The sequence below is a fragment of the Falco cherrug genome, chromosome 10 (assembly GCF_023634085.1).
Source record: "Falco cherrug isolate bFalChe1 chromosome 10, bFalChe1.pri, whole genome shotgun sequence".
In the NCBI taxonomy this organism is placed as follows: Eukaryota; Metazoa; Chordata; class Aves; order Falconiformes; family Falconidae; genus Falco; species Falco cherrug.
Window position 1 is genome coordinate 15,635,056 of NC_073706.1, and position 23,526 is coordinate 15,658,581.

General features: G+C 56.9%; 1 protein-coding gene across 6 annotated transcripts; it reads left to right on the forward strand.

Annotated features, from left to right (window-relative positions):
* Positions 1–1,732: 1,732 nt before the first annotated feature.
* On the forward strand, positions 1,733–22,525 carry GMEB2 (glucocorticoid modulatory element binding protein 2). Of its 6 annotated transcripts, XM_055722685.1 has the most exons (12): positions 1,747–1,871; positions 6,607–6,773; positions 7,081–7,244; positions 7,754–7,906; positions 11,859–11,956; positions 12,717–12,844; positions 14,259–14,362; positions 16,477–16,634; positions 18,316–18,387; positions 18,978–19,115; positions 19,664–19,786; positions 20,003–22,525. In XM_055722685.1, the coding sequence occupies exons 3-12, from the start codon at positions 7,114–7,116 to the stop codon at positions 20,638–20,640; spliced, it is 1,743 nt and encodes a 580-aa protein (XP_055578660.1). In that variant the 5' UTR covers positions 1,747–1,871; positions 6,607–6,773; positions 7,081–7,113; the 3' UTR covers positions 20,641–22,525. The 6 variants fall into 6 exon arrangements, with proteins under 6 accessions (XP_055578658.1, XP_055578661.1, XP_055578660.1 ...); XM_055722683.1 differs by lacking the exon at positions 6,607–6,773 and having other exon boundaries at positions 1,733–1,871; XM_055722684.1 differs by lacking the exon at positions 1,747–1,871 and having other exon boundaries at positions 5,031–6,778.
* Positions 22,526–23,526: the final 1,001 nt, after the last annotated feature.

The following is a 23,526-nucleotide window of genomic DNA, read 5'->3' on the forward strand; positions in this document are numbered from 1 at the left end:
GGGTGCCATGCAGAGTCCCCCTCCCAGGGACAATGGCTCTGCCCAGCCGCTGGACAGCCGTCACACCGGGCACCCACCGAGGGGGTTGCAAAGTGCAGGGGCAGCGCGGGCATCTCAGGTAGGAGGAGGTGTTGGTGTTGCCTTAACGGAGCAACTCCTGAGCCACCCTGAACAGCCACCATGCCTGCAGACCACCGAGAGGGCACTTTCCCTTGCAGGGGCAAAACACACATTTCTATCTCCCCTCTTACAACTCGCTGCTGATAAGGACAGCGAGAGCCCTCCGAGCACTCCTTTATCTCTTCGGGTTTTATTAGGCCTCTGAGCGCGGGCCGTGCCGAAGAGCACTGCAGGGTGAGATGCCTGACGCTCCCCCTTGGGATGGTCCAGGCTGGGAGGTCACTGGTGACACTCCGATGCCACCCTGAACCCCGGCAGCCTCCGGTGCTGCCCAGCAGTGGGGGCAGCCAGCACTGCCTGGGCAAGAGGGAGCATGGGTGGCACCCACTGCCGAGCTGCGTGCTGGACACCCCAAAATGCTGTGGGGAGCGGCACACACTGTCCCCCAGTGGCACCAAAGGCCCCAGTCCCCCATCAAATATGCTCCGCACCCCCAAGTGGCATGTGCACACCTCCCACCCGTGCACACCCCCACACGGGGGGGGAAGAAACAGGCATCCAGCACCCACACTTGGCCTCAAGCACACACAGCAGGATGCAGCCGTGCCTGGGATGGGGGGCGGCACACGTTTGGGGGCCCAGGGAGGGTGTGCATGCAGAGGGAGGGCACCATGTACCACCGCAAGGGATCACGCTGGGCATGCACAAACCGATGCATGCAGGGCACAGGGGGCACAGGCAGAAGATGGGGGCTTGCCAGGCCCTGGGTGGGGGCAGGCAGGAGACCTTGGCAGGCGGATACACAGAAGACACAAGGGGCTTGCTGGGCCCTGGAGTGGGGATGGGCATATGCAGGAGACATGGGGGGGGACACCAGGCCCAGGGGACACGTGCAGGGGACATGGGGGGCATGCAGGGCACGGGGGCTGGGGGCACACTAGGCCCTGGAGGACACACACACAGAGGCATCCCAGGGGGCATGCAGGGCCCTGGGGAGGGGGACACGGGGGAACATGTTCAGGAGAGCCAGGGGGGGTAGGTGTCCGGGGGAGGGGGGGCATGGGGGACATGTGATACACACAGAGGACTGGCGGGGCAGGCCGGGGCAGGCACGCAGGAGACCTGGGGGGCATGCAGGACACTGCCGGGGGCCCTGCAGGAGCCCCGGGGGGCACGCTGCTCCCGGGGCAGGGAGGACACACGGGAGCCCAGAGGTCACGCTGGGCACGGGGGAGACGTGCAAGAGCCCCGGAGGGGTGTGCAGGGCACGCGGGGACACACGCAGGAACGCAGGGCATGCAGGACACGGGGGGGGACGGGGACGACGACACGCGGGGACACACGCGGGAGGCCCGCACGCACACAGGAGCCCCGGGATGGCGCCGGGCCGGGGGACACGCGCGTGCAGCCGGGGGATGCCCACGGTGACGCCCACGCGCGGGTAGCCCCGGGCGGCGCGCGCCCTCTCCGCCCCGCACCCCCTCCCGCCCGTCGCGCAGGCGCACCGCGCCGGCCCGGCACCTATTTCACAGGCAGCTCGGGCCGCGGCGCCCCCGCGAAATAAGTCCCGGGAGCCGGGCCCGGCCGTGCGCCTGCGCGGGGGGCCGAGTGCCGCGCGCGGCGGAGCCCCGCTCCCCCCCACCCTGCCTCCCTTCCCTCCCTCCCTTCCCTCCCTCCCCGCGCCCACCGCCCGCCCGCCGCCCAGCCGGAGCGCCCGGAGCCGCAGCGGGGCAGCGGGACCCCGGCCTGAGGTAAGCGCCGGGCCCGGCCCTGGCCTCGGCCGCCGCGGGGCCTCCGCACGCGCCGTCCGGCCGCCGGGTCCCTGCGGAGCGTCAGGACGTTACGGCAGCGGCAGGAGACGGCGGCAGCGCCCGGCCGCCCGCCCCGCGCCCCCCCCCCCCCCCCCCCCACTCCTCCTCCTCCTCCTCCTCCTCCTCCTCCTCCTCCCTCCCGCGCGCCCGGCGCTGACGGCGTGAGCGCGCCCACGCTCCCCCCACCCCCACCCCCTACCCCGCCGGTCTCGCGCCCGGCGCCGCCGGCGGGAACGCGCGCGCCGCGGGGGGGTTGGGGGGGGAAGGGGGGTGGGCACCCTCCGGCTGCCCGCCCGGCGCCACGCGGAGCGGCCGGCCCCGGCCCTGGGGGGTCTTAAGCGAGGCGGCCCCCCCCGGCGACCCCCCCCCCCCCACCTCTGTGTAGCCGCGCCCGCCCGCCGGGCGCACCCCGAGTGCCCCCCCGCTCTGTGCAGTCACAGCCCCCCCTGTGCCCCCCTTACATGCACCCTCCCCCGTGCCTCCCCCCCCCCCCCCCCGTGCAGCCACAGCCCCGCGCGTACCCCCTTACATGCACCCCCCCGTGCCCGCCCCCGCCCCCGTGCAACCACGGCCCCCCCGTGCCCCCCCGCTCTGTGCAGTCACAGCCCCCCGCCGTGCCCCCCTTACCTGCACCCTCCCCCCATGCACCCCCACACCGTGCAGCCATGGCCCCCCATGTACCTCCTTCTATGCACCCCCTGTACCCCCCCCACGATGCAGCCACAGCCCCCAGTGCCCCCCCCGCTTTGTGCAGTCGCAGCCCCCCCCGTGCACCCCCTTACACGCACCCTCCCCCTGTGCCCCCCCCACCGTGCAGCCACGGCCCCCCGTGTACCCCCTTATATGCACCACTTTCTGTGCACCCCTCATGGCGTCCCTGCTCTGTGCAGTCACAGCCCCCCCGTGCACCCCCCTCTGTGCAGTCACCCCTCGCCCTGTACATCACCCCCCATGCACCCCCCTCCGTGCAGTCACCCCTCGCCCTGTACATCACCCCCCATGCACCCCCCTCCGTGCAGTCACCCCTCGCCCTGTACATCACCCCCGTGCACCCCCCTCTGTGCAGTCACCCCTCGCCCTGTACATCACCCCCCGTGCACCCCCCTCTGTGCAGTCACCCCTCGCCCTGTACATCACCCCCCATGCACCCCCCTCCGTGCAGTCACCCCTCGCCCTGTACATCACCCCCGTGCACCCCCCTCTGTGCAGACACCCCTCGCCCTGTACATCACCCCCCATGCACCCCCCTCCGTGCAGTCACCCCTCGCCCTGTACATCACCCCCGTGCACCCCCCTCTGTGCAGTCACCCCTCGCCCTGTACATCACCCCCCATGCACCCCCCTCCGTGCAGTCACCCCTCGCCCTGTACATCACCCCCGTGCACCCCCCTCTGTGCAGACACCCCTCGCCCTGTACATCACCCCCCGTGCACCCCCCTCTGTGCAGTCACCCCTCGCCCTGTACATCACCCCCCGTGCACCCCCCTCTGTGCAGACACCCCTCGCCCTGTACATCACCCCCGTGCACCCCCCTCCGTGCAGTCACCCCTCGCCCTGTACATCACCCCCGTGCACCCCCCTCTGTGCAGACACCCCTCGCCCTGTACATCACCCCCCGTGCACCCCCCTCTGTGCAGTCACCCCTCGCCCTGTACATCACCCCCGTGCACCCCCCTCTGTGCAGACACCCCTCGCCCTGTACATCACCCCCCGTGCACCCCCCTCTGCAGCCACAGCCCCTCTGCGCACACCCCCGCCCCTGTGCACCCCTGTCTGTGCAGCCACAGCCCCCCCCCCCCACACACACTTTTGTGCGACACTCCTCCTGCACCCCCTCCCCCTGCGGTCTCCTGCAGCCCCCTCCCACACACCCCCCCCTCTGTGCGCCCCCCCCCGAGCTTGCCCCCACTGTGCACCCCTCACCTGCAAGCCCGCCGCGTCCCCCCCCGCCCCCCCCCCCGGCTTGCTGCCCCCATGCACCTGTGGGAGCCCAGCTGTGCGCCCGCCCCTGCAGCAAATGCACCCCAAAAACCTCACCCTCCCTCAGAGTGGGGCAGTACTATTTTTTTCATTTTCCCCCCCTTATTATTATGGGCCACCCGCCCTTGTCATATAGGCTCCCCCCCTTGTTATACTACAGGCCCCTTTATTATGCACCCCCCCCCCCTTTTCTTCTTATTTCCTCCCTCTTTTTCTTCTTATTGCCCTCCTTTTATTTATTTATTTCCACCCCTTTTATTTATTTATTTCCCCCCCTTTTATTTATTTATTTCCCCCCCTTTTATTTATTTATTTCCCCCCCTTTTATTTATTTCCCCCTTTTTATTTATTTATTTCCCCCCCCTTTTATTTATTTATTTCCCCCCCTTTTATTTATTTATTTCCCCCCCTTTTATTTATTTATTTCCCCCCCCCTTTTATTTATTTATTTCCCCCCCTTTTATTTATTTATTTCCCCCCCTTTTATTTATTTATTTCCCCCCCCCTTTATTTATTTATTTCCCCCCCCTTTATTTATTTATTTTCCCCCCCTTTATTTATTTATTTCCCCCCCCTTTATTTATTTATTTCCCCCCCCTTTATTTATTTATTCCCCCCCCTTTATTTATTTATTCCCCCCCCTTTATTTATTTATTTCCCCCCCTTTATTTATTTATTTCCCCCCCCTTTATTTATTTATTGTTTTCCCCCTTTATTTCCCCCCTTTTATTGATCTATTATTTTCCCTCTTTTATTTATCTATTTAATTCCCCCCCTTTATTTATTTAATTCCCCCCCTTTATTTATTTAATTCCCCCCCTTTATTTATTTAATTCCCCCCTTTATTTATTTAATTCCCCCCCTTTATTTATTTAATTCCCCCCTTTATTTATTTAATTCCCCCCCTTTATTTATTTAATTCCCCCCCTTTATTTATTTAATTCCCCCCCTTTATTTAATTCACCCCCTTTTATTTATTATTATTATTTCCCCCCCTTTTCTTTATTATTATTTCCCCCTTTATTAATTTTTCCACCTACTTTTATTTCTTATTTCCCCCCTTTTATTTATTATTTTGTCCCCTTTCAGTTATTATTCCCCCGCCTCCCGCAATCTTCACTGCACCCACCGCACCCTGCTCGGTGCCGCCCATGGTGCCCTCGGGGGGCTGCATGCGGCTCCCCTGAGCCCCGATACAGCCGGGGTGCTCCCTGCCAGCCTGCTCCCCCCCAGCCCCCCCGCACCCCACTGCTGGTCATTACTTGTGTTTTCAGCCCAATTTTGCTCCGTCCCACACTGGTTCCTGCCTGGAGTCTGAGGCTTCCCGCAGCGCGGTGCAGCCCCCCCTCCCTGCAGGAGCTGGGTGGGCTGCCCAGAGCACCCCAAACCCAGGCACCCCGAACCCGGGCACCGGGGTGGTGGCTGGCGCAGGTGACACTAACGCAGCAAGGAGGGGGTTACCCCCAAACCAAGGACAGGCGTAGGGACAGCACCGCAAGGAATACTTGCAGCAGTTAAAGTGGACGCAGCTGAGCACCTGCGCTGTGTGCTGCGCCTTCGCTCGCTGCGCCGGTTTGTATCCTGATAAAATGCAGCGGCTGCTGCCGGGGTGCCGGAGCGATGGATCCGGGGTGCGCTGCAGCCCTGCCCGGCTCCGCCGTCCCTACGGTGCTGGTTTGTAGCAAACCCTCTGGTTTCTCGCGCCCTCCGCCCAGTTGCCGTCCCTCGCCTCGTGCCTTGCTGCTGCAAACAGTGGTGCTGGCTTCGTGCTGGCCCCTGCAGGGACCGCGCCACCCGTGGCTGCTGGGCTTGGAAGAGCCCCGGGGAGGGGGAGCTCATCTCCTGGGGGGTCAGGCAGATCTTTCTGCAGGACACTAATCCTGTTGCAAAGTCACGTTGGAGCCGTCGGGGCAGCGCGGTGGCCCGGGAAAGGCGCTGGGAGCCACGCAGCTCCTCTGCCGGGCTGGGTGCCGTGCTGGGTGCCGCTGCTCTGTACGGGTCCCAGCTGGAGCTGCCAGACCTCGCAGGGGAGCGAGTGCTCGCACAGCTGCCCCCCGAGGTGCTTCATAGTCACCTGCTTCTCGAGACGCAGGCATTGCGTGCGAGCAAGCGCTGCTCCCAGCGCAGCCGTGCTTCGCTCACGGGACGGGCTGAAGCTCCTCAGAAGCTGACTTGCGAACAGTTTTGTGGCTCTAAATAGCGTGTGCAAATTTTACTGCGCTGTCCTTGTAACGTTAATGATGTGTTTGGAGGATGTTTATGCATCTGTGTGTTGGTAAAGGATATTTATTTCTCTTTCCAACCTCTCCTATTGCTTAAATGGCTTAAAACTGCTTTTAATTCTATAGTTACCTGAAATCCCTAGGAAAGCAAGCGCAGGGCGTGAGGTGTCAGGAGAGGTGGGCGACGGGGGACCGGGGCTGTGCCCGTGGGTTACGTTGTGCTCTGGGTATGGAGGCTGGAGCCGCCGGGGATGTCACACAAACCGTGAGAGCATAAAGCTGCGCGGCGCCTTGTGCCTTCAGTTAATCAGGGGGTTGTTGGGGTTTTTCCCCAGGTTTCTGCTTGCAGATGAAATAGTGGCTTTGCAGGGGCGGATGCTGAAGTCTGGTTTAAGTGCTGTCTTCAGTCTGTTGCTGATTTACAAGAAACGTGCACTTCAAAATAGTTTTGGGATGTCACTTTGTTCCTGCAGGCTTGCAGTACTTTTTTTGATCTTTTGTGTGTGACTTTGGAGGAGGGAAGACTCCCCATTTCTGCCGTGGAGGAGACAGTGATGAGCTCCTCCAGCAGCGTGAAACCCTTCTGAGATAGTAGGAATACATTTGGAAACGCGCCTTCAAACCGAGTGCCTTCGTGGAGGTCTGGTGAATGCCAGGGCCATTTTTTTGCTTCCCACCTGTTCCCATACTCTGCCCCTCGCCACCTGCGCCCCAGCCCCTTCCTGTGCCCATCGCCCTCAGCCAGGCTGCAGAGCGTGCGTTGCGCTGCGAGCCTCCCCGCATCCCTCTGGGGATGGAGCAGTTGGGGGTTTGCTGATCCCCTTCTTAGGAGCGTGGGTCCCCTGCAGCCACCTCTCCCCTTCTTCCCACCGCGCCGGTGGTCTTTCCGTGCCCGGTTTTAGCAGGGGGGACCTTTTGACGTGGGGCTTCCCCTCGCTTCTCCGCAGGCAGCTGGTGACCGAGGGCTCTCCTGCCTCGCGATGGCAACCCCGGACGTCAGCGTTCACATGGAGGAGGTGGTGGTGGTGACAACGCCCGATGGCACGGTGGATGGAAGCGGCATGGAGGAGGTGAAGACGGTGCTGGTCACCACCAACCTGTCCCAGCACGGGTAAGAGATGAAGTCAGTGTACGCTATGGTGATGTGCTAGAAAACCTCTTGTCTGTGGTTGGAGTCAGCTGGGCTGGGTGTGTTTAATCTCCTGCTACCTAGTCCTGTGTCACTTCTCACAGCGGGGACCTTGGCGATGCCTGGGCAAGCTCCAGTTCCTTGTTAGGTCCTTGCTGGCACCCCCAGGACCATACCCGGGGCTCCCGGCTCTGTGGCTCCAAGCTTGCAGAGCAGGCTCCACTCTTTTCCCATTAAACCTGAGTTACCAGTGGTGGTTTTAAGCTGGGGTTAGCTGGAATAAAAAGCAGTGCAACAGTTTGGGTTGGACGTTTTGGAGAAAACTGGGAAGGGAAAAAAAAACCAAAAGCAAACCCAAAATAAAATATCTTCTGAGCGGATGTAAATGCTGGAGTGGACACAAACCGGGTTGGAACAGGACACCAGTAGCTAAATAGATGTTTTTCTGTTATTTATTTCATGATTGCTTCACTCGGCTGCGTACCCCCAAGAGATGAGTCTGCCTGCAGTGTGGTGAGCGCGGCGCAGCTGGGCCCCCTTCCCAGCACGGGTTTGGGGCCGTTTTTCGGCAGAGCTCTGCAGGAGCCTCCACCGTTGGCCATTGGAGCGAGAGAGGTGGCCTTGAAACCACGCAGCGCTGAACAGTGAGGCACTGCTCAAAAAATCAGAGTGACTGTGTCTGATTTTTAAAGTGCTGCTGCTTTGCTCAATTTCTGCCGTTCTTGTTGGTGTTTTGCATCCGGACCTGCTGTTCACTCGGGACACTCTGTTCAGCTGCAGGTCGGTCAGGTCTTTGCTTCCACGGCCAGAGTGCCTGGCTGGTACCTTGAGGGCCCGTGTAGCGGAGGCTGTTGGCTCTGTGTCTCCACAGTCTTTCATGGGACAGTGCCCAGAGACGTTTCAGTGCTTTTCTTTTTAGTAGGCAGAAAATCCCAGGTTCACACCTGGAGCTGGATCCGGGCAGGTTTGTCTGATCCAGACATCCCTGCGTGTGGGAATAAGGGGGTGGCGAGTGGCTCTTTGCTGCTCTTCGCAAAAAGGAGATGTTTGTCTCCTCAGATCCGCCCTGCTGTTCCTGTCGTTCCCAGTGGCTCGGGGCAGGGCAGCAGGAGAAGGGGGCAGCTGGTACCTTACAGCACAGGGGCTGTTCCCCTTGTCCTGCTCCAGCTGATGTAAAACTCTGGAGCAGCTGCAGCCCTGGTGGGGCGCGGGCCGGGGCAAGCCGTCAGCACCAGGGTGGGCAGCGGGGGTGCCCCCCGCTCCTCTGCATCCCGCCTCTGCCAGCGCTTCTGAGCGCCTCATCCATGCCCAGGAGAGTGGGGGGTGGAGGGGTGTTGCTGGCTGGCCCACAGCGGCTTCCTTGGCTCCCTCTGTGGAGAAGCAGCCAGATGTGAAACTTGGGATGTGGCTTCTCCTGGATGCAGAGCGGTTTCTGGTTTTAATGTGGCTCTGAGCCTTTGCCAACCCACGTGCAGCAGCGCAGTGTTATCTGAGGACACGGATCATGACAGTGGCTGGCTCCATCAGTTTTGTTTCCTTTTGCTCTTATTTCCCCTCCTATTTTACTTTGGAAGCCTTTTCCCATCCTCCCAGTGCCCCCTGGATGGCCAGGAGCAGGACAGCTCTGCACAGCTGGCAGGATGGATGATTTTTATTTACTTGCAGCTACGATCGGAGCATATCTCAGCAGGCATTCAGAGTCTCCCTGAGGATTTTCCGTGCAGCTCTCTGGAGAAGGGCCGGTGGACAGGCTTCTCACTCCTCCACGCTCTGGGACGGCATCAGATCGATGGGAAGGACGTGGATCTTGAGCTTGCAGAGCAGATCCCAGCCGCTGGGACTCCCCAGGGGTGCAGGGCTGGTGGTGGGTGGCAGCACGAGCCACCCACAGTCTCTGGAGCCTTGGACAGTTGCCTCTGCCAGGCTCTGCTCCTCCCGGGGAGCTGCCGGAGCGGCGCTGGCTCCCTCTCCCAGCTGGCATAAGGGAAGTGGCTGCAAGCACCAGCTGGGATTCCTCAGCTTTGGCTCAGTCGCCACTCACAAGGGGAGCAGCCTTTCAGCTTGTCTTATGTGACACTCGGAAACCAAGCTCAGCCTGAGGGTTGATGCCATTTCTAGTGCTCCTTTGGGTATGGTTTGCTATTTAAAAAAAAAAATAATTATACAAGCAATGATTAAGAGCTTAATTAGTTCATGTGTTTTTAAGATTGACTGGAAAAGGCAGAGGGAAATGGGAAGATAGTAATAATCAGCAAGAAGCTTTTCTCTTTCATCTGCGATCGGAAGGGACCTGCACTTGATGCTCTGATGAGGTGCTTGTATTTCTGATGGGCAAGCCCAGCACAGGTTTCTGATGGAGGCCTTTTCTCTGATGTTTCCAGGTGAGGCAGGAGCAGAGGAGAAAGGAGAGGCAAGCCCATTGCTTTATCAGCACGCACTTTCTTCTCTTCCTCCCATCTGGTTTATGGATTCTCCCAGGGAGGAAGACGAGAACCATCCTCCCCCAGCTTTGTCATGGCAACTGGGGAAGGCAGGACCGGCTTGGTGGGATGCACCACTGGGGCTGGGAAGGTGTTTGAGTTTTCTCCTTCTCCTGTATCTGCCTCAGTCTGTTCCTCTGGAATGGGATGGGGAAGCAGTGTCAAGAAACTCTCTGGGGTTTTTTGTGGTTTTCTCTTCCCCCAACCCAGTTACATCTCCATGGCAGATGCAGACTTTAGTTCATTGAATTTTTCATACAAGCTGCTGAAGTTGGTTGGTTTGTTTTTCTCTGGAGGATGGAGTTGAAACTGTGGGCTGGGTTATTTCTCCCGATCCAGTCATTCCTTTCAGTGCTTTTTCGGAGCGGTGCAAATGCGATGGAGTCCTGGAGGAAGCTGTGTTTCAGGTGTTGAATTTCTGCTGGGGTGTTTCTTCTAGATAAGTCAGTGGAGGTTTTTGATCTGGAGGCAGACAGTCAGGGCTGTGGAGTGCTGGGCTTGGCACATCAGAGGCAGCTGTCTCTTGTGGTGCTGGTGCCCTGCTGTAGCAGCATTGCTGGCTTGTCTCCACATGTGTCTGGAGAAGTGCAAGAACCAAGCCACGAACTGATGAAGAAAACCCAAGTTCCGTTCTTCTCGTGTCAAGCTGTCACTTCTGTAACATCCACCTGTGTGCAGATGCCTTGGCTCCCAGTTTACCTTTTTGAGTCCTTTTGTGTCACCCGTCACCCTTCCCTCCCAGGGTCAGGGTGGATGTGACACCGTGCAGTGCTTTTGTTCCACAGCTGGGGCCACGCTCAGCTCTCTGAAGCACCATCTCCTGAGTTACTCACCCGGTGAGGCTGAGCTGCCGCCCACACAGGTTCCCTTATCTCCGTGCTGCTTCCCACCAGGTACCTGCCCTGCAGCTGCAAGGGGAGGGATGCTCTGAAACTGCAGTTCCACCCCGGAGCTGTGTGTTAGGAGGCCAGGATGGAAAAACCGGTTGCTCTTGAATTTGCGTGTCCCCTGGCATCACAGGTGGGAAACATGGTTGCCAGTGGGTCACTAGGGCCATTCTTTTAATTCACCCGTGGTACCAGACCAGGGTAGATTTCAGGTTTATTTTCTCCTTACAGTTTTCCTTAGGAAGTTTATGTGCTGAAGTAGGTGAAAAGTTAACTGTGTTCCCAGCCCTGGCCCTGCAGGTCAAGCTTGCCACAGTAATGAGACACCTTCAATAACAAAACCAAACACAAAACCCATGAGGAATGTGGTTCATGCTGAGAGCTGGCTGGGGTGCGCAGGTCTGGTCTGTCGGGGTACCAGCACCTGCTCCCTGCCTTGCGCCGGACCCTCCCAACCGGGGGGTGAGGAACCATCCTGGATCCCAGACCTAAGTGTCTTTCCCGTCTGAGCGTGCGCATGGTGAGGGTGCGGGTGCTGCGCAGGACCAGCACCAGCTGCGTGTCTCCAGCAGCAAAGCACGAGAGAAGCCGGGGATCTCCGGGGGGGGGGTGTGTGTGTGCGCGGATGGAAGCAGCCAGATAGCCATGGCATTAACTAACAGCTGGCTGTGTTCAGTTGTAAGAGGCTCAGAGACTGGACCATGAGGGTCTACAGCTCATGTTATGTTCATTCTGCCCACGGATCCTCTGTCAGTTTGTCAAACTCCTTTAGGGCATGTTTGTGGCTCCTTGAGGTCTTGCTTCTGGGAGTATCCCGTGTACCGGGGGATTCAGCCAGTTCATCACCCAGACAGCAGGAGCATATTTCACACATGTTTTTCCTGGGGAAATCTTCTCAGACAAAGCTGCCAGAGGCTGGCAGCGACTTCTGAGCGAGGGGCCGTGCTGACAGCATCCTTCCACGCCAGCTCCCCAGCATGGGCCGCGTGCCGGAGGCAGCTCCGTGGGGCTGGGATTCAAAGGGCTGCTGGCAGCGGTCCTGCCTGCTGCGGGGCTCTGCGTCTCCCTACGGACAACTGGAGCTGAGCCTTTCAGAACCAGAGCTGACTTCCAGCTCTTGTGGGAAAATGTAGTCTGAGTGACTTTGGAAGTGATGTCTCCGTGGGGCATCGGGTGCGGGGGTGGCACATCCGCATGGTTTAACTCTGCCTCTCCGACTCTCTTACCAGCGGTGACATAAACGAAGACACACTGGAGACCGAAAACGCAGCTGCTGCGGCTGCTGCCGCCTTTACAGCCTCCACGCACCTGAAGGAAGCGGTCCTAGGTAGGTTCAGCCCCTGCCGTAGCCCCTCGGTTGAGCGGTGCCAGCTCCACCGCCCCAAAGCGGCACAGCCCGGTGCCGGTGCTGGTCGGGAGGGTCCGACTGTGCAGAGGTGCCGGCTGTGCCGGGGTGCTGTGCCGGGGTGCTGTGCCCAGCACCGGGGGAGCCCGGCGAGGGGAAGGGAGCCGCAGCTGCTGGCTGGGCGGCTGCTGCCCTCTCCTGGTGCAGGATGAGGCCCTGCGTCTGCCCGCGGCTGGCTCCTGCCCTCCCAGCTTGCGATGGGGCTGTCGGGTTTGCAGCGAACTCCCTGGCTTTGGTTACAACAATAGTGTATTTCGTGAGCAAAGGCTGTGGCCAGCTGGGCTGGAGTTGACTTACCAAAGTTTTAAAGTAAAACTGTTTAATTACCCAGGCGATATCACTGCTTTCATTTTTATCAAGAATTTACTTTCTTCAGCCCTGGCCACTGGCTTTGCGGATTTCACGCACTCACCTGCAGCCAGATCAGTATAAATCTGCCTGTCCGCGCTTGCCTGAGAAATCTAGGGGTTGAGTGCTTTAGTAGCAAAGTGCAAGTGAGTGGTCTCCATGAACCCCACCACGCCCCGCAATGCATCGTCTACATGTGGGTTTCTTTGGGTTTTTTTTTAATCCTGAGCTTCAAAACTCCTTTTTCACTGTACGTGTGCCTCGGTGTGGTGAACTGGGGGCTGTGACTCATGTTTCTTTTTGATCTGCCCCTTCCTCTGTTCCCTGTGAGAAGTGAAGATGGCTGAAGATGAGGACAGTTTGGAGGCAGAGATTGTCTACCCCATCACCTGTGGGGACAGCAAAGCCAACCTCATCTGGAGGAAATTTGTGTGCCCCGGGATCAACGTGAAGTGCGTGCAGGTGAGATAAAGGGCCCCAGCGCTGGACTCCTGCCTTCCCATGCCTGTGTTGCAGGCTCGCCTGGCTTGGCCTGTTTTAATGAGCTTTGGTACACTGCTTTGCATCAAACCATGTCGTGGTGGGGAAGGAGGAAATTTTCTTGGTGCTGTGATGCCTAGTATTTGCTGCCTTGGCCAAGTTGAGCAGTCTTGGCTGGAGAGATACTGCCTCAATTTAACTGAATTATTGAAGAATCTGAGAAATTTGGGCACTTCCAGTGCCTGAACAGTTTGGAAGTTGAGAATTTGTTGAGAAGTTCAGTGGTAGGGGACCTGCTGAAGAGCTTCTACTGTGTCCTGGGTAACTCGTGGTTAAAATTTGCATGATTCAGGAGCATATTCTGAGCGATGCTGTCATAAGCCATCGCTGGCAGTTATACACAGGCTAAACAATACCCTGCTGAGGCAGCGTCCCCTCTGGGCTCTGTTGTAAGAGGGTTTCCTGAAAGATGGTCCTTGCCCTTCGTAGGAGAGATGGTCTTTTCCATCTGTGAGGCAATAGGACAGGTACAGCTGCGAATAATGCTGCTGCCCAAGATCAGTCATGGCACCAAAGCTCATGTCCTTGTTCAGAGCAGCAGTGTCTCGTGCAGTAGTGCAGAGTGAGCTCTGTTGGTCAACGCGGGCATTGGAAAGGGGAGGCCTGGGCTTGGGAAATCCTTCCTGAGATCGGGGTAAAGCAGCTCCGTAGAGAAGTGCCTGATGCTGAAGACTGCTTTTAGATCAGCACGTGGGTTCAGGCGCAGCTGGGTGTGTGGGGCAATGAAAGCAGGGGGCAGAGCTGGCCGCTGACACGGTGTATGCCAGCTCCCTGGAGCTGGTTTTGGTGGGGGTGTGTGCGCTGCGAGAGGGGCCAGAGGTTTCACTGATACCAGCGGCTGGGCTCGGTAACAGGAGGTCAAAGACCGAACGAGCTTCTCCTTCCCTTGCTTGCAGAGGGTGTAGCGTGCCCCTGGAGCCAAACGTCACCAGTCACAGCCTGGCTTTTGTTGTGAGTCTGCTTGTTAGCAAGAGTGTGAGCAGCTACTGCTCTTAATTACACTTTGCACACGTTACAGTTTCTTTCCCGGCTGTCCCGCCTGGGCTGGGTATTTAGCAAACCCCTGTGCCACACACACCCCTGAACCCTTGGCTTTGAGCAGCTGTTAACCAACCGTCTGTGAAAGCAATATTTGTCTTTAATCTTTTTAACTGGGTCAGTGTTTTCTCTGAGGTTGGGCAGTGTGTGTCATCCCTGTGTCTTTGTGGTAGTAAACAGCACGTTGAGGCTGTGACGTGGCCAGGCAGCCTGGCTCTGCTGCTGAATCATGCTTGCAGGGCACACTGTCGTTGGCTTGTGGCTTGTCACACTGATGTTGCACTTCTGCCTTTTGCAGTTTGACGATCACCTAATTAGTCCCAAGGAGTTTGTCCACTTGGCGGGCAAATCGACCCTGAAGGATTGGAAGCGGGCGATCCGGATGAATGGGATCATGCTCCGGTTAGTCTCTTCGTTTGTATCTGCAGAGCAACAGCGGAGACTTTCTGGGGGATGACGGTGGAGTGGAACAGAGCCTTTGGCACGGCAAATGCACCACTGAACCGTTTGCCTTTATTAGAGCCTGGCCCAAAGTGTGCCCAGTGGCTTTCCTTTATCCTTGTGTCGAGGGAATAATTTGGGGCAAGTATTTCCTTGGTCTTTGTAGGACTTGAAGCACACCGAGCTCCCACCTGGTGTAAGGTCGTTGAAAATTGTAATGGCCGCTGGTGATCAGGCCGTGCTGTCTACAGGTTCCCAGTGTGACTTACCAAATGGAAGTCAGTCTGGTCATCAGCTAATGCTCCCATTGCAGCATGTCTGCTTTACATTGCTTTTTTTTTTTCCCCCCCCCAAGGACTTATTTAAAGCTTATTTATGCAAGTATTTCTTTTCTGTAGTCTTAACTACGGTAATTTAATTCTTCTACGGTCTTCTTGAACACCAGCCTGAGACTGTGATTTAATTAAAGTCTGTCTCTGCCTGTAGGCAGGATAAAAAAGCATCACCTCCTTCCCCAGGAATTGTCAGTGGTTTTGTACTCTTTTCACAGAGTGACATTGCCTTTGCCCCTATTCTTCTGTTTCAATACAGGCGGCTCCCATATTCCTTCTAAGCAGCTTTTGCTCCACATAGATTTTGCATAATAGGCTTATGCTTTGGCAAGGCAGGTCTTTCAAGGGGAAAAAAAGACTTGATGAGGAATGTGTGAAGGCAAGCCCAGCAGCCCATGGGAGCAAATCTTGGGAAGCTGGGGTTGTTGTTGGCCAGCAAGGCCTGGGGGTGCTTTGGAGGCGGCGTGCTTAGCCTGGGAAGATCACGTGCCAGTGCTTCAACCTCCTCTGCTTAAGCGGAGACACCTTATTTTAGTTTATGAATAGGGTTATGCTCCATCTCATTGAGGTGTAGAGTCAAAATGGGAAGGAGGAGGCGGCAGGCCGTCTCACCCTGAGCTGAGGCTTCAGCTAACCCTTCTGCTGGAAGCTGCAGGGCACTGGCAGGGAGGTGCTGGGGGGGCCGAGCTGGGACCTTCTTCCTCCCTCAACAAACCAGGAGTTCCTCTGTCCCAGCCAGGGTTCTGAGTTAGAATTACAGACCCCATGGCAGAAAAGCCTGCTCAGAGCAGTGAGACCAGCTTGGTTGGAGTCTGGGTACTGCCCTGCTGTTGGGGGGGTGGGAGGGCAGCAGCACAGGGCAGCTCTGCCTCTGCTCTGGGGACCCCACAGCCGTGTGGGAACACTCGGGGCAGGTGTGTGCTGCTCATACAAAGGCAGGGGTGTCCTCAGAGCAGGTCAGGAGATCCCAGGGAGGAGAACCCTGCTCAGCATCACAGGGCAGGGATAAAACTGCTGCCTGGGAGCATGGCCCAGGGTGATGAAGCAAAGCTCTCCCCACTGTGCTGCTGTTGCAGGAGTGGCAGTGTTTGGGCTCTAAATGGTGTGTGTTCCCTGAAGGCTTCCAGCCAGCAGATCATCTGCTGAGAGTGGTTTGTCCCAGTGCTTCTCAAAGTACGTTTAGTTTTACAGGGATATATCCTTAGGAGAAACTCATGTGTCTCTTGAGCCTCTCAAGTGCTCCAATGGTGAAAAAAGGACTTTCTTTCTTGGACAAAGGGAATTCATCCTCTCTGGGTTGGACTTGGAGAGGAACCTTTTCAGAGGGCTGAAGTCCCGCTCCCCCTCCTCCATCCCACAGGAGGATGCGGGATGCAGCAGGGAAGTGGTCAGAAACTGAATCTGCTGCAGCACAATGGGCTTTTTTTCTCCCCATCCCAGCCTCCTGAAAGGCTTTACCGCCCCTGGAGTATTGCGTGGTTGTTGGATCTGTGCATGTGGCCAGTACGGAGCAGGCTGTGGATGCTGGTTTAATTAATTCTTAGTTGATACTGCCTCTGAGGTCAGGACACAGGTACACTTGTCAAGGGGAATGCAGGACGTTGCCTCTGCCTGTTCTCCTGGCTTTTGCTTTTCACTTGAGACTTTTAAGAAGTTTGGGGGCGAAAGCTGCCAGGAGCTGTGTCTCAGAGCTCGCTGCTCCTGCTGATGTGCCTGTCCCTGTGCTTGCTCCCTGTCTTTCAGGAAGATCATGGACTCAGGAGAGCTGGATTTCTACCAGCACACAAAGGTCTGTTCCAACACCTGCCGGAGCACCAAAATCGACCTGACCGGAGCCAGGGTATCCTTGACCAGCCAGACATCGACAGAGTACATCCCTCTCACTCCTGCTTCTACGGATGGTACGTCCAGCCACTCCTCGCACCCTGAACAGGGGTGGTAAAGCATTAAAGCACAATGAGCACCGCGTAACCAACACCCCTTATGGTTGCCTCTCTTTCTGGCTTTACGGGTTGTTTTATCCTCTGCTTTCTCTCCCTGCTCTGTTGCAGGATCCCCCATAGCAGAGCTAGGCAGAGTCGTTGTTAGAGCATCTTGGCAGAGATGCAGTAACTCACCTAGTTGCTCTGTAACACTGCATGACCCGAAGAGCCGCCCTTCTGGCCTCCTGCCTTGCCCCAAACTGTGTAGCTGAAGCAGAAGACTACAATTAATCTGTAAGAAAACAGTAGTCATTGATTGATGAAGTTCCCTTTTGTCCTCGCTGCCGGTCGGGCACTGTGTCCATAGGGCTTGTCCCGGGAGGCAGGGATCAGCTTGGCTTCTCCTGCACAAGGTGCCAGAGAAGGGGTCCCTCCTCCTCCCAGCTCTGACCTGACTTCCAGAATAACTCAGGGATTTTCAATTAAGGCTCCTCAGCTGAATTATTATGGGATTTGTCTGATGAAAGATTAAAAAGAACTAGAGGTTACAACAGATTTATTTTTTTATCTGCACTCGTGTATGCTGCATTTAAATGATGATGTGGCTATGTAGCTGTAGCCCTAAACTTAACCTAACCTATAATTACAGGCAACTATTTTACTGGAAAGCTCTCTGATTTTTAAGTACTTGTGTATTTCTTAACTTCTTTTACTTCTGAGAGTTGAGGAGCCCCCAAAGAGCCCCACACCCTCGGCTCCTGCTGGTGTCTGTGGGAGCGGAGCAAGGACAGAGTGAGCCTTCAGCCTCTGCACCTGCCTTCAGCACCACAGCGCAGGATTGTGGTGGGGAAGCCGATGCCAGGGCACAGTGCAGCCTGTCCCCAGCCCTCTTGTCAAACGCGGACATCAGCTCACTAACGGGGAGATGCTTCCCACGCTACTGGGCTGGGCTGGAATAACCAGAGCCCTGAAGGCTGCAGAGTAAAGGAGGAGAGTAATTGGATTCAGTGGCAGCGGCTGAGCATTACAAACGCTCCACACAGCACCACAGGTCTCTGGCCAGATTCCCATTCATCCCGCTCCTGTGCACGGCTCAAATGACGCTGGTTCCCCTGGCTCTATGGTAACAAAAGCATTGAGATGTGGCAGAGCTGGAGGGAGGGAGCCCCCCTGCATCCCCACACAGCGGGTGGATGCTCTCCCCTTTGAGGCTTTAGAAACCCTCCAGACATCCCAGTCCTGCAAAACTGTAAGCTGGGTAAAAAAGCACTGCCAAAACAAATCAGACTCTAAATCTGTTTGACTTTTGCCCTGAGCAGTAGTAGTGTGTGTGCACGGGGGAAACAGGAGGGAGATGCTGCTCTTGGGCGTGTGTTCTTGTGCAGGGGTTGCAGAACTAATCCCCAGGGTGTTGCACTCGACTGTGGAAAAATAAGTACTGGTGGCACAGCAACGCGTGTGGCTCCACCACCCGCTTAGGCATCTCTCTCCACTCTGCTCTGAGAGCCACCTTCCAGGAAAAGTGGTCCTGTGCAGTAAAAAGGAGAAGTCACAGAAATGCAGCAAGGGAGTGCTTCCCTCAGAAACAGCCTGTGAAAAATACAGAGAAAAATCAGGACTTGGGGTTTTTTTTCTTTTCTTTTTTTGCTATTGGTTGCAGTGAATGGATCCCCAGCTACGATTACCATAGAAACCTGTGAGGATGCCAGCGATTGGAGCACCAGCATCGGAGGTACGGCTTAGGATCCCACTGGGCTCGGGCTCAGCGCATCCAGGGCAGTGGATGGAGGAGGTGAAGGGAAAGAGGGAAACAGCAGGGACGAGGAGCAGCACGCTTCTTGCTGGAGCAGCCCTGCCTGAGCCTCCACTGGCATTATTTGTTTGCTGCTTACCGGCACATAGTGCTGCACTGTATCCTGTCTGCGTGTGGTCTGGCGGCAGCATCGGCTGGGGATGAAGTTGTTTGTAAGCGCTAAGATATCAAAGTGTAGGCCAAGTGCTCGGTGTGGCTCTAGGAGAAAGAGGGGAAAAAAATAATCAGAGGGGTCATAAAATCTTACTTGTTCCTCTGGTGTGCTCTGAGCCACAGGCTTTTCTGTAGCATTGGTGTCCTGTTTGTGTGTGACAGAGGGTGGGGAAAGCGTATCCTTTTCCAGCTGCCCCTCCGGGTACGTGCTGGCGGGGCTTTGCCCCAGCACCCTCTGCCTGCAGCCTGTCGGGGCTTCACCCTTGCAGGGGCCAGAAGGGGATCTCAGAGCGCATTTGCCATTTCAAACCCCCTCCGAGGATTTTGAGGTTCTCCCGTGCTCTCTCTTTCCCCAGATGACACCTTTGCTTTCTGGCGAGGCCTGAAGGACACAGGTCTCCTGGAAGAAGTGATCCACGAGTTCCACCAGGAGCTAGTGGAGACCATGAAAGGCTTGCAGCAGCGAGCGCAGGATCCCCCGCTGCAGCTCAGCGGTAAGGACCCAGCCATGGGTGCTCGGGATCATCTCAGCAGAGGGCTTGTGGTTTGTTTTTTTCTTTTTCCTCCTCGGGGATATCTTGGTGGGACTACAGGGAGATAGTTCACCATCAATAAATCCCATTTCTGGCTGCTCCCTGGGCAGGCTCGTGGTTGTGCTTGGGGATGCTTCAGGTGGCCTCAGTTCTCCAATTCCCTCTGCCTGGGGCATCCTGGCTCTGGCTCTGGGTCTGAGCAAGCGCTTGGCTTGGGAACCGAGCTGGAATTTAGGCCATCGGGATAACGGTGCAGCAACCAGCTACTGTGCCAGCAGATTTCTTATCACCCCTGCTAAGCAGGAGAGCACTGTTTGTACTCTAGTGACCTCTTGCACTTTCTCATGACTTCTCCTGTCTTCTCCTCTTCCCCAGCCTCTTGCGTTACCCTCCCACAGATTTTGGCCGTCTCAGCTGATGTGTTTGCTGTCGTGTGGCTTTTTACCAAGCCATAAATAGTTTGCATGGGGAATTTTGCTTTCCTCAAAGATCTGTGTCTTCTTTTTAAGATGCTGTTTTACTCAACAACGTAGTCCAGAACTTTGGTATGCTGGACCTGGTCAAGAAGGTCCTGGCCAGCCACAAGTGTCAAATGGATCGCTCGCGGGAGCAGTACACGCGGGATTTGGCAGGTATTCCCCTGGGACATGCCGGTGCTCTGCCAGTGGCCATCGCTGCTAGCATGGGTTGTTCCTGTGTAAGGAGGTGGGTGGGGGGTGGGGGGGTGTTAAAGCTGGTGCGTGCTAACCCAGTCACGGCGGGGCTGGCTGCCACTGCTCCAGGCGGTGTCACAGTCCCTGGGAAGCTTGTCCCAGGCCCGGGCTGAGCCAACCCTCTTCTCTCTCCAGCGCTGGAGCAGCAGTGTGACGAGCACCGCAAGCGAGCGAAGGAGCTGAAGCACAAATCACAGCATCTCAACAATGTCCTGATGACCCTCACACCTGTCTCCGTCCCCACGCCTTTAAAACGTCCCAGGCTGACCAGGGCCACCTCTGGACCAGCTGCCATCACCTCCCAAGTCCTGTCCCAGCCAGCGCAGCTCGCCGTCACCCCCGGCGTGCCTGTCTCCCAGCTTGCCAACATCCCTCTTGGCAAAGTGGTCTCAGCCCTCCCGCCCTCCGTGCTAGGGAAGAGCCCGTCCCAACCTCCCACCGCCAGCTCCCCGGCCTCCCCACTGCTGGGAGGGTACACAGTACTGGCCTCCGCCGGCTCTACCTTCCCTGGCACGGTGGAGATCCACCCGGATGCTTCCAACCTGACGGTGCTGAGCACGGCAGCAGTCCAGGATGGCAGCACAGTCGTGAAGGTGGTGAGCCCCTTCCAGCTGCTGACGCTGCCAGGACTTGGCACGACCATCCAGAACGTTACACAAATGGCTCCCAGCGGGAGCACGGTCGTGACCGTCCCATCCGGTGCCACCGGGGACGAGCACGCTGCCGCCGCCATCGAGGTGACTGCAGTGGCTGACGAGGCAGAGCAGAAGTGAAAGGGGGGACTCGCCTGGAGGGACGCTGGCCGTGCCGCTCTGGGTGGAACTGCCTTTTTCTCTGGCTGCGCTGTGGGATGAGGAGCGGTGTAATGAGGGGCACGGGTTAACGAGACTCAGAGCAGCTCACGTCTGTAATGAGAAGGTGCAGGTCAGAGGGAAGGAGGGGGAGGAAATAATGCCTGAAGAAGCAAAAGGCAAAAAAACGCTCTGCCCTTTTTGGAGGAGAGAAGGGAAAAAAAAAAAGATTTTTTTTTTTTATAAAGCGTTCTTCCCCTGCTCTCATGGAATAGTTACTCTGTTTTAGCTCGTCAGCCTTGCCTCATCTGCAGGTGTAGCTGGAGCGGTTAGAGTGGGCAGGAGCAGGGGCGCAGGGCAGGGCGAAGGCAGTAGCGAAGGGAAAAGCAGGCGAAGTGCTGAGCAGGCACCAATCTGGCTGCCGAGGGGTCTGGCATGAACTGCTGGGGTGCATCGGAGCTGGCTGCGCCTGGTGCCTGGGGGCTCCAGGGAGGGAGAGGGGACACCAAGGGTAGGTTGTCCACGGGATGTTGTGCGGTCATCGCAGCCGGGAAGAGGCTCCACATGGCAGCGTAGATGCAAGCCCTGGGAGGTTGGCTTCTGCGTGATGCTGGCTTTGGGTGGCAGGAACAAGCAGGAGCTCTCATGACACTGGTCGTTGCGGGTTGCCCAGGTTTGCTGGGGGAAGGACTGGGGAGACACAAACCCAGAAGGCCAGGAAGAGCTGTAACTTCTGAGGATTAGGGTCTCTTTCTAGTTTTCTCAAAAAAAAAAAAACCAAACAAAAAAACAAAAAAAGGAAAAAATCCATTTTGGGGGGATTTTTTTAAGCAAACAGCCATTTTTCAGCAAAGCCCTTTGGTAGTGAAGATCATGCCATGAGGCAGAGATGTATGCAGGGAGATGAGCTGGACGGCAGCACTCCGAGGAGCTTCCGCTTATTACTGAGGTGTGACCCTGGTGCAGGATCCGGCTGGTCCCTGGTCCCCAGCATCTTGCTGATCGCCTCATCCCGTGGGAGCTGGATGCTGCTGTTGCCTCCCCGCCGAGTCTGAGCAGCCATTCTGTAATGGGGTGGTTGGCCCCCTCAGTACTCCTTCGACCGTTCAGCTCGCTGCAAGTCTCACCTGGTCCTGTTCTAGGGCACGCGCATGCCGTGGGGCTGCGGCGATGCTCACGCTGTCTCTGGCTGGAAGGAGTCAGGTGCTTGAAGTGTTGGGGTTTCTACAAACTTGATCTGGCAGCAGCAGCGATGACAGGTCACTTTAATGAGCTAATAAATATTTTTTTTGAAAGAGCGCTGCTGGTTGACTGTGTTTCTGTGTCTGACTGTGACAGCTGGGCTTGCAAAGTGGGGCTGAGTTGGGACAGGAATGTGCTTTTTGTAACTAAAAATGCACCGGCACATTTACTGTGTGCTTCCTGCTGTCTGCACATGTGCAAAGATGCTCCAAATCCTTTGAGGGTTGTGGGCACGTTGTGATGCTCTGACTGTATCCTTGGTGTTTGAGGAGGGTCTGGGCTTAGATACACCACTGCATTTGAGGGATTTATGAACCACAGGGAAGATAAAGGGGTGTTTTGTTTGTCTGAATCTGCTAGCTGTGGTGCTGTCTGCTAAAACACCAGGAGTGAAACTTGGGAGGTGGGGGGGAACCCTAGGGTTTGTTAAGGGAACACAAGAGCAGAGTTTTGCCTTAGAAGAGGGTGATTCTCCCATTGGAGGAAGGGAGAGAAACCTGATGCTGCTGTCGACCCTGACACGCATGTGAGTTTAAGCAATTTTGGTGCTACCTCTGTGAGTGGGAGCAGTTTTTATCTGAAATGTGTTCATAGAATAAAAGGATTTGTTATTTTTTTCTTTGCAGAGGATGCTCTTTAATTTCAGGAACTGGAAAGGTTGGGGCTACCCCGCGAGCCTGGCAGAGCAGCCATTGCATGGAGGATCATCCAGCCTGGCTGTAGGATGGGGCTGCCCAGGCCAAGTTAAGAGCTGTGGCTGTGCCGGCGTCTCCTGGCGCTCCGGGAAGGCACTGTGGGAGCAGGGGATGGAGCCGAGAGCCCATGGGCATGTGCTGCTCCGGGGGAAGAGCCTGGAGATGAAGCCCAGGGGTGTCGATGCTGCAGCTCCACTTCAAGTGGACACTTGGCCCTTTCCCGTGGCAGCAGACGGGCGATGCCGTGTGTCCGTGTGGAGGCACAGCCCGTTGCCATGGGGTCCCTCTCCATTAGCCGCAGGGTTGCTGTTAGGAAACCTCCAGTTCTGTGTGTCACCGCCCCAGCAAAACCATTAATTCACCCCATTATAGGCTAATTCTGCCTCTTCTGCCAGGCCAGCTTGGACTGTCCTTCCTTTCTCCTAGCAAATACATGTTAACTCCTTCCTCGCCCCGGGGAGGGGACGGCATGGCCAGGCTGTGGTCACTGGGGTGGGTGGGTGAGGACACAGTTCAGCAGTGCCACCTGCTCCTGCAGCCCCCAGGCCCTGCCCTGGACACCAAGGATGGGGAGGAGGCTGCAAGGGGGCTCCTCTCCATGCTCCTGCTGTTGGGGGAATGTTCCCACATCCTCTCTTGGGGGCAGGATCTGCCATAGCTTCAGCCACTTAATATTTTCAGGGGTTTTCAGCAATTTTTGTGTATAATTAATTTTGTCTTCAGGTCCAACCCTGGTGAGATGGACATGGTGATGAAGAAGAGGGGTGTTGCAAAGGGAGCGTTCTGCAGGTGCGGGGAGACAGAGTTGTCTCAAGGCTTTTTGAGTTTGCAAGGATGCTGGTGTGAAGTGGATGAAGCAGGAGAGGGATGTCTGTCTGTCCTGCCTGTGTGCCCACCGATGGGTGGGGGAGCCATTGAACACCCCCCGGTC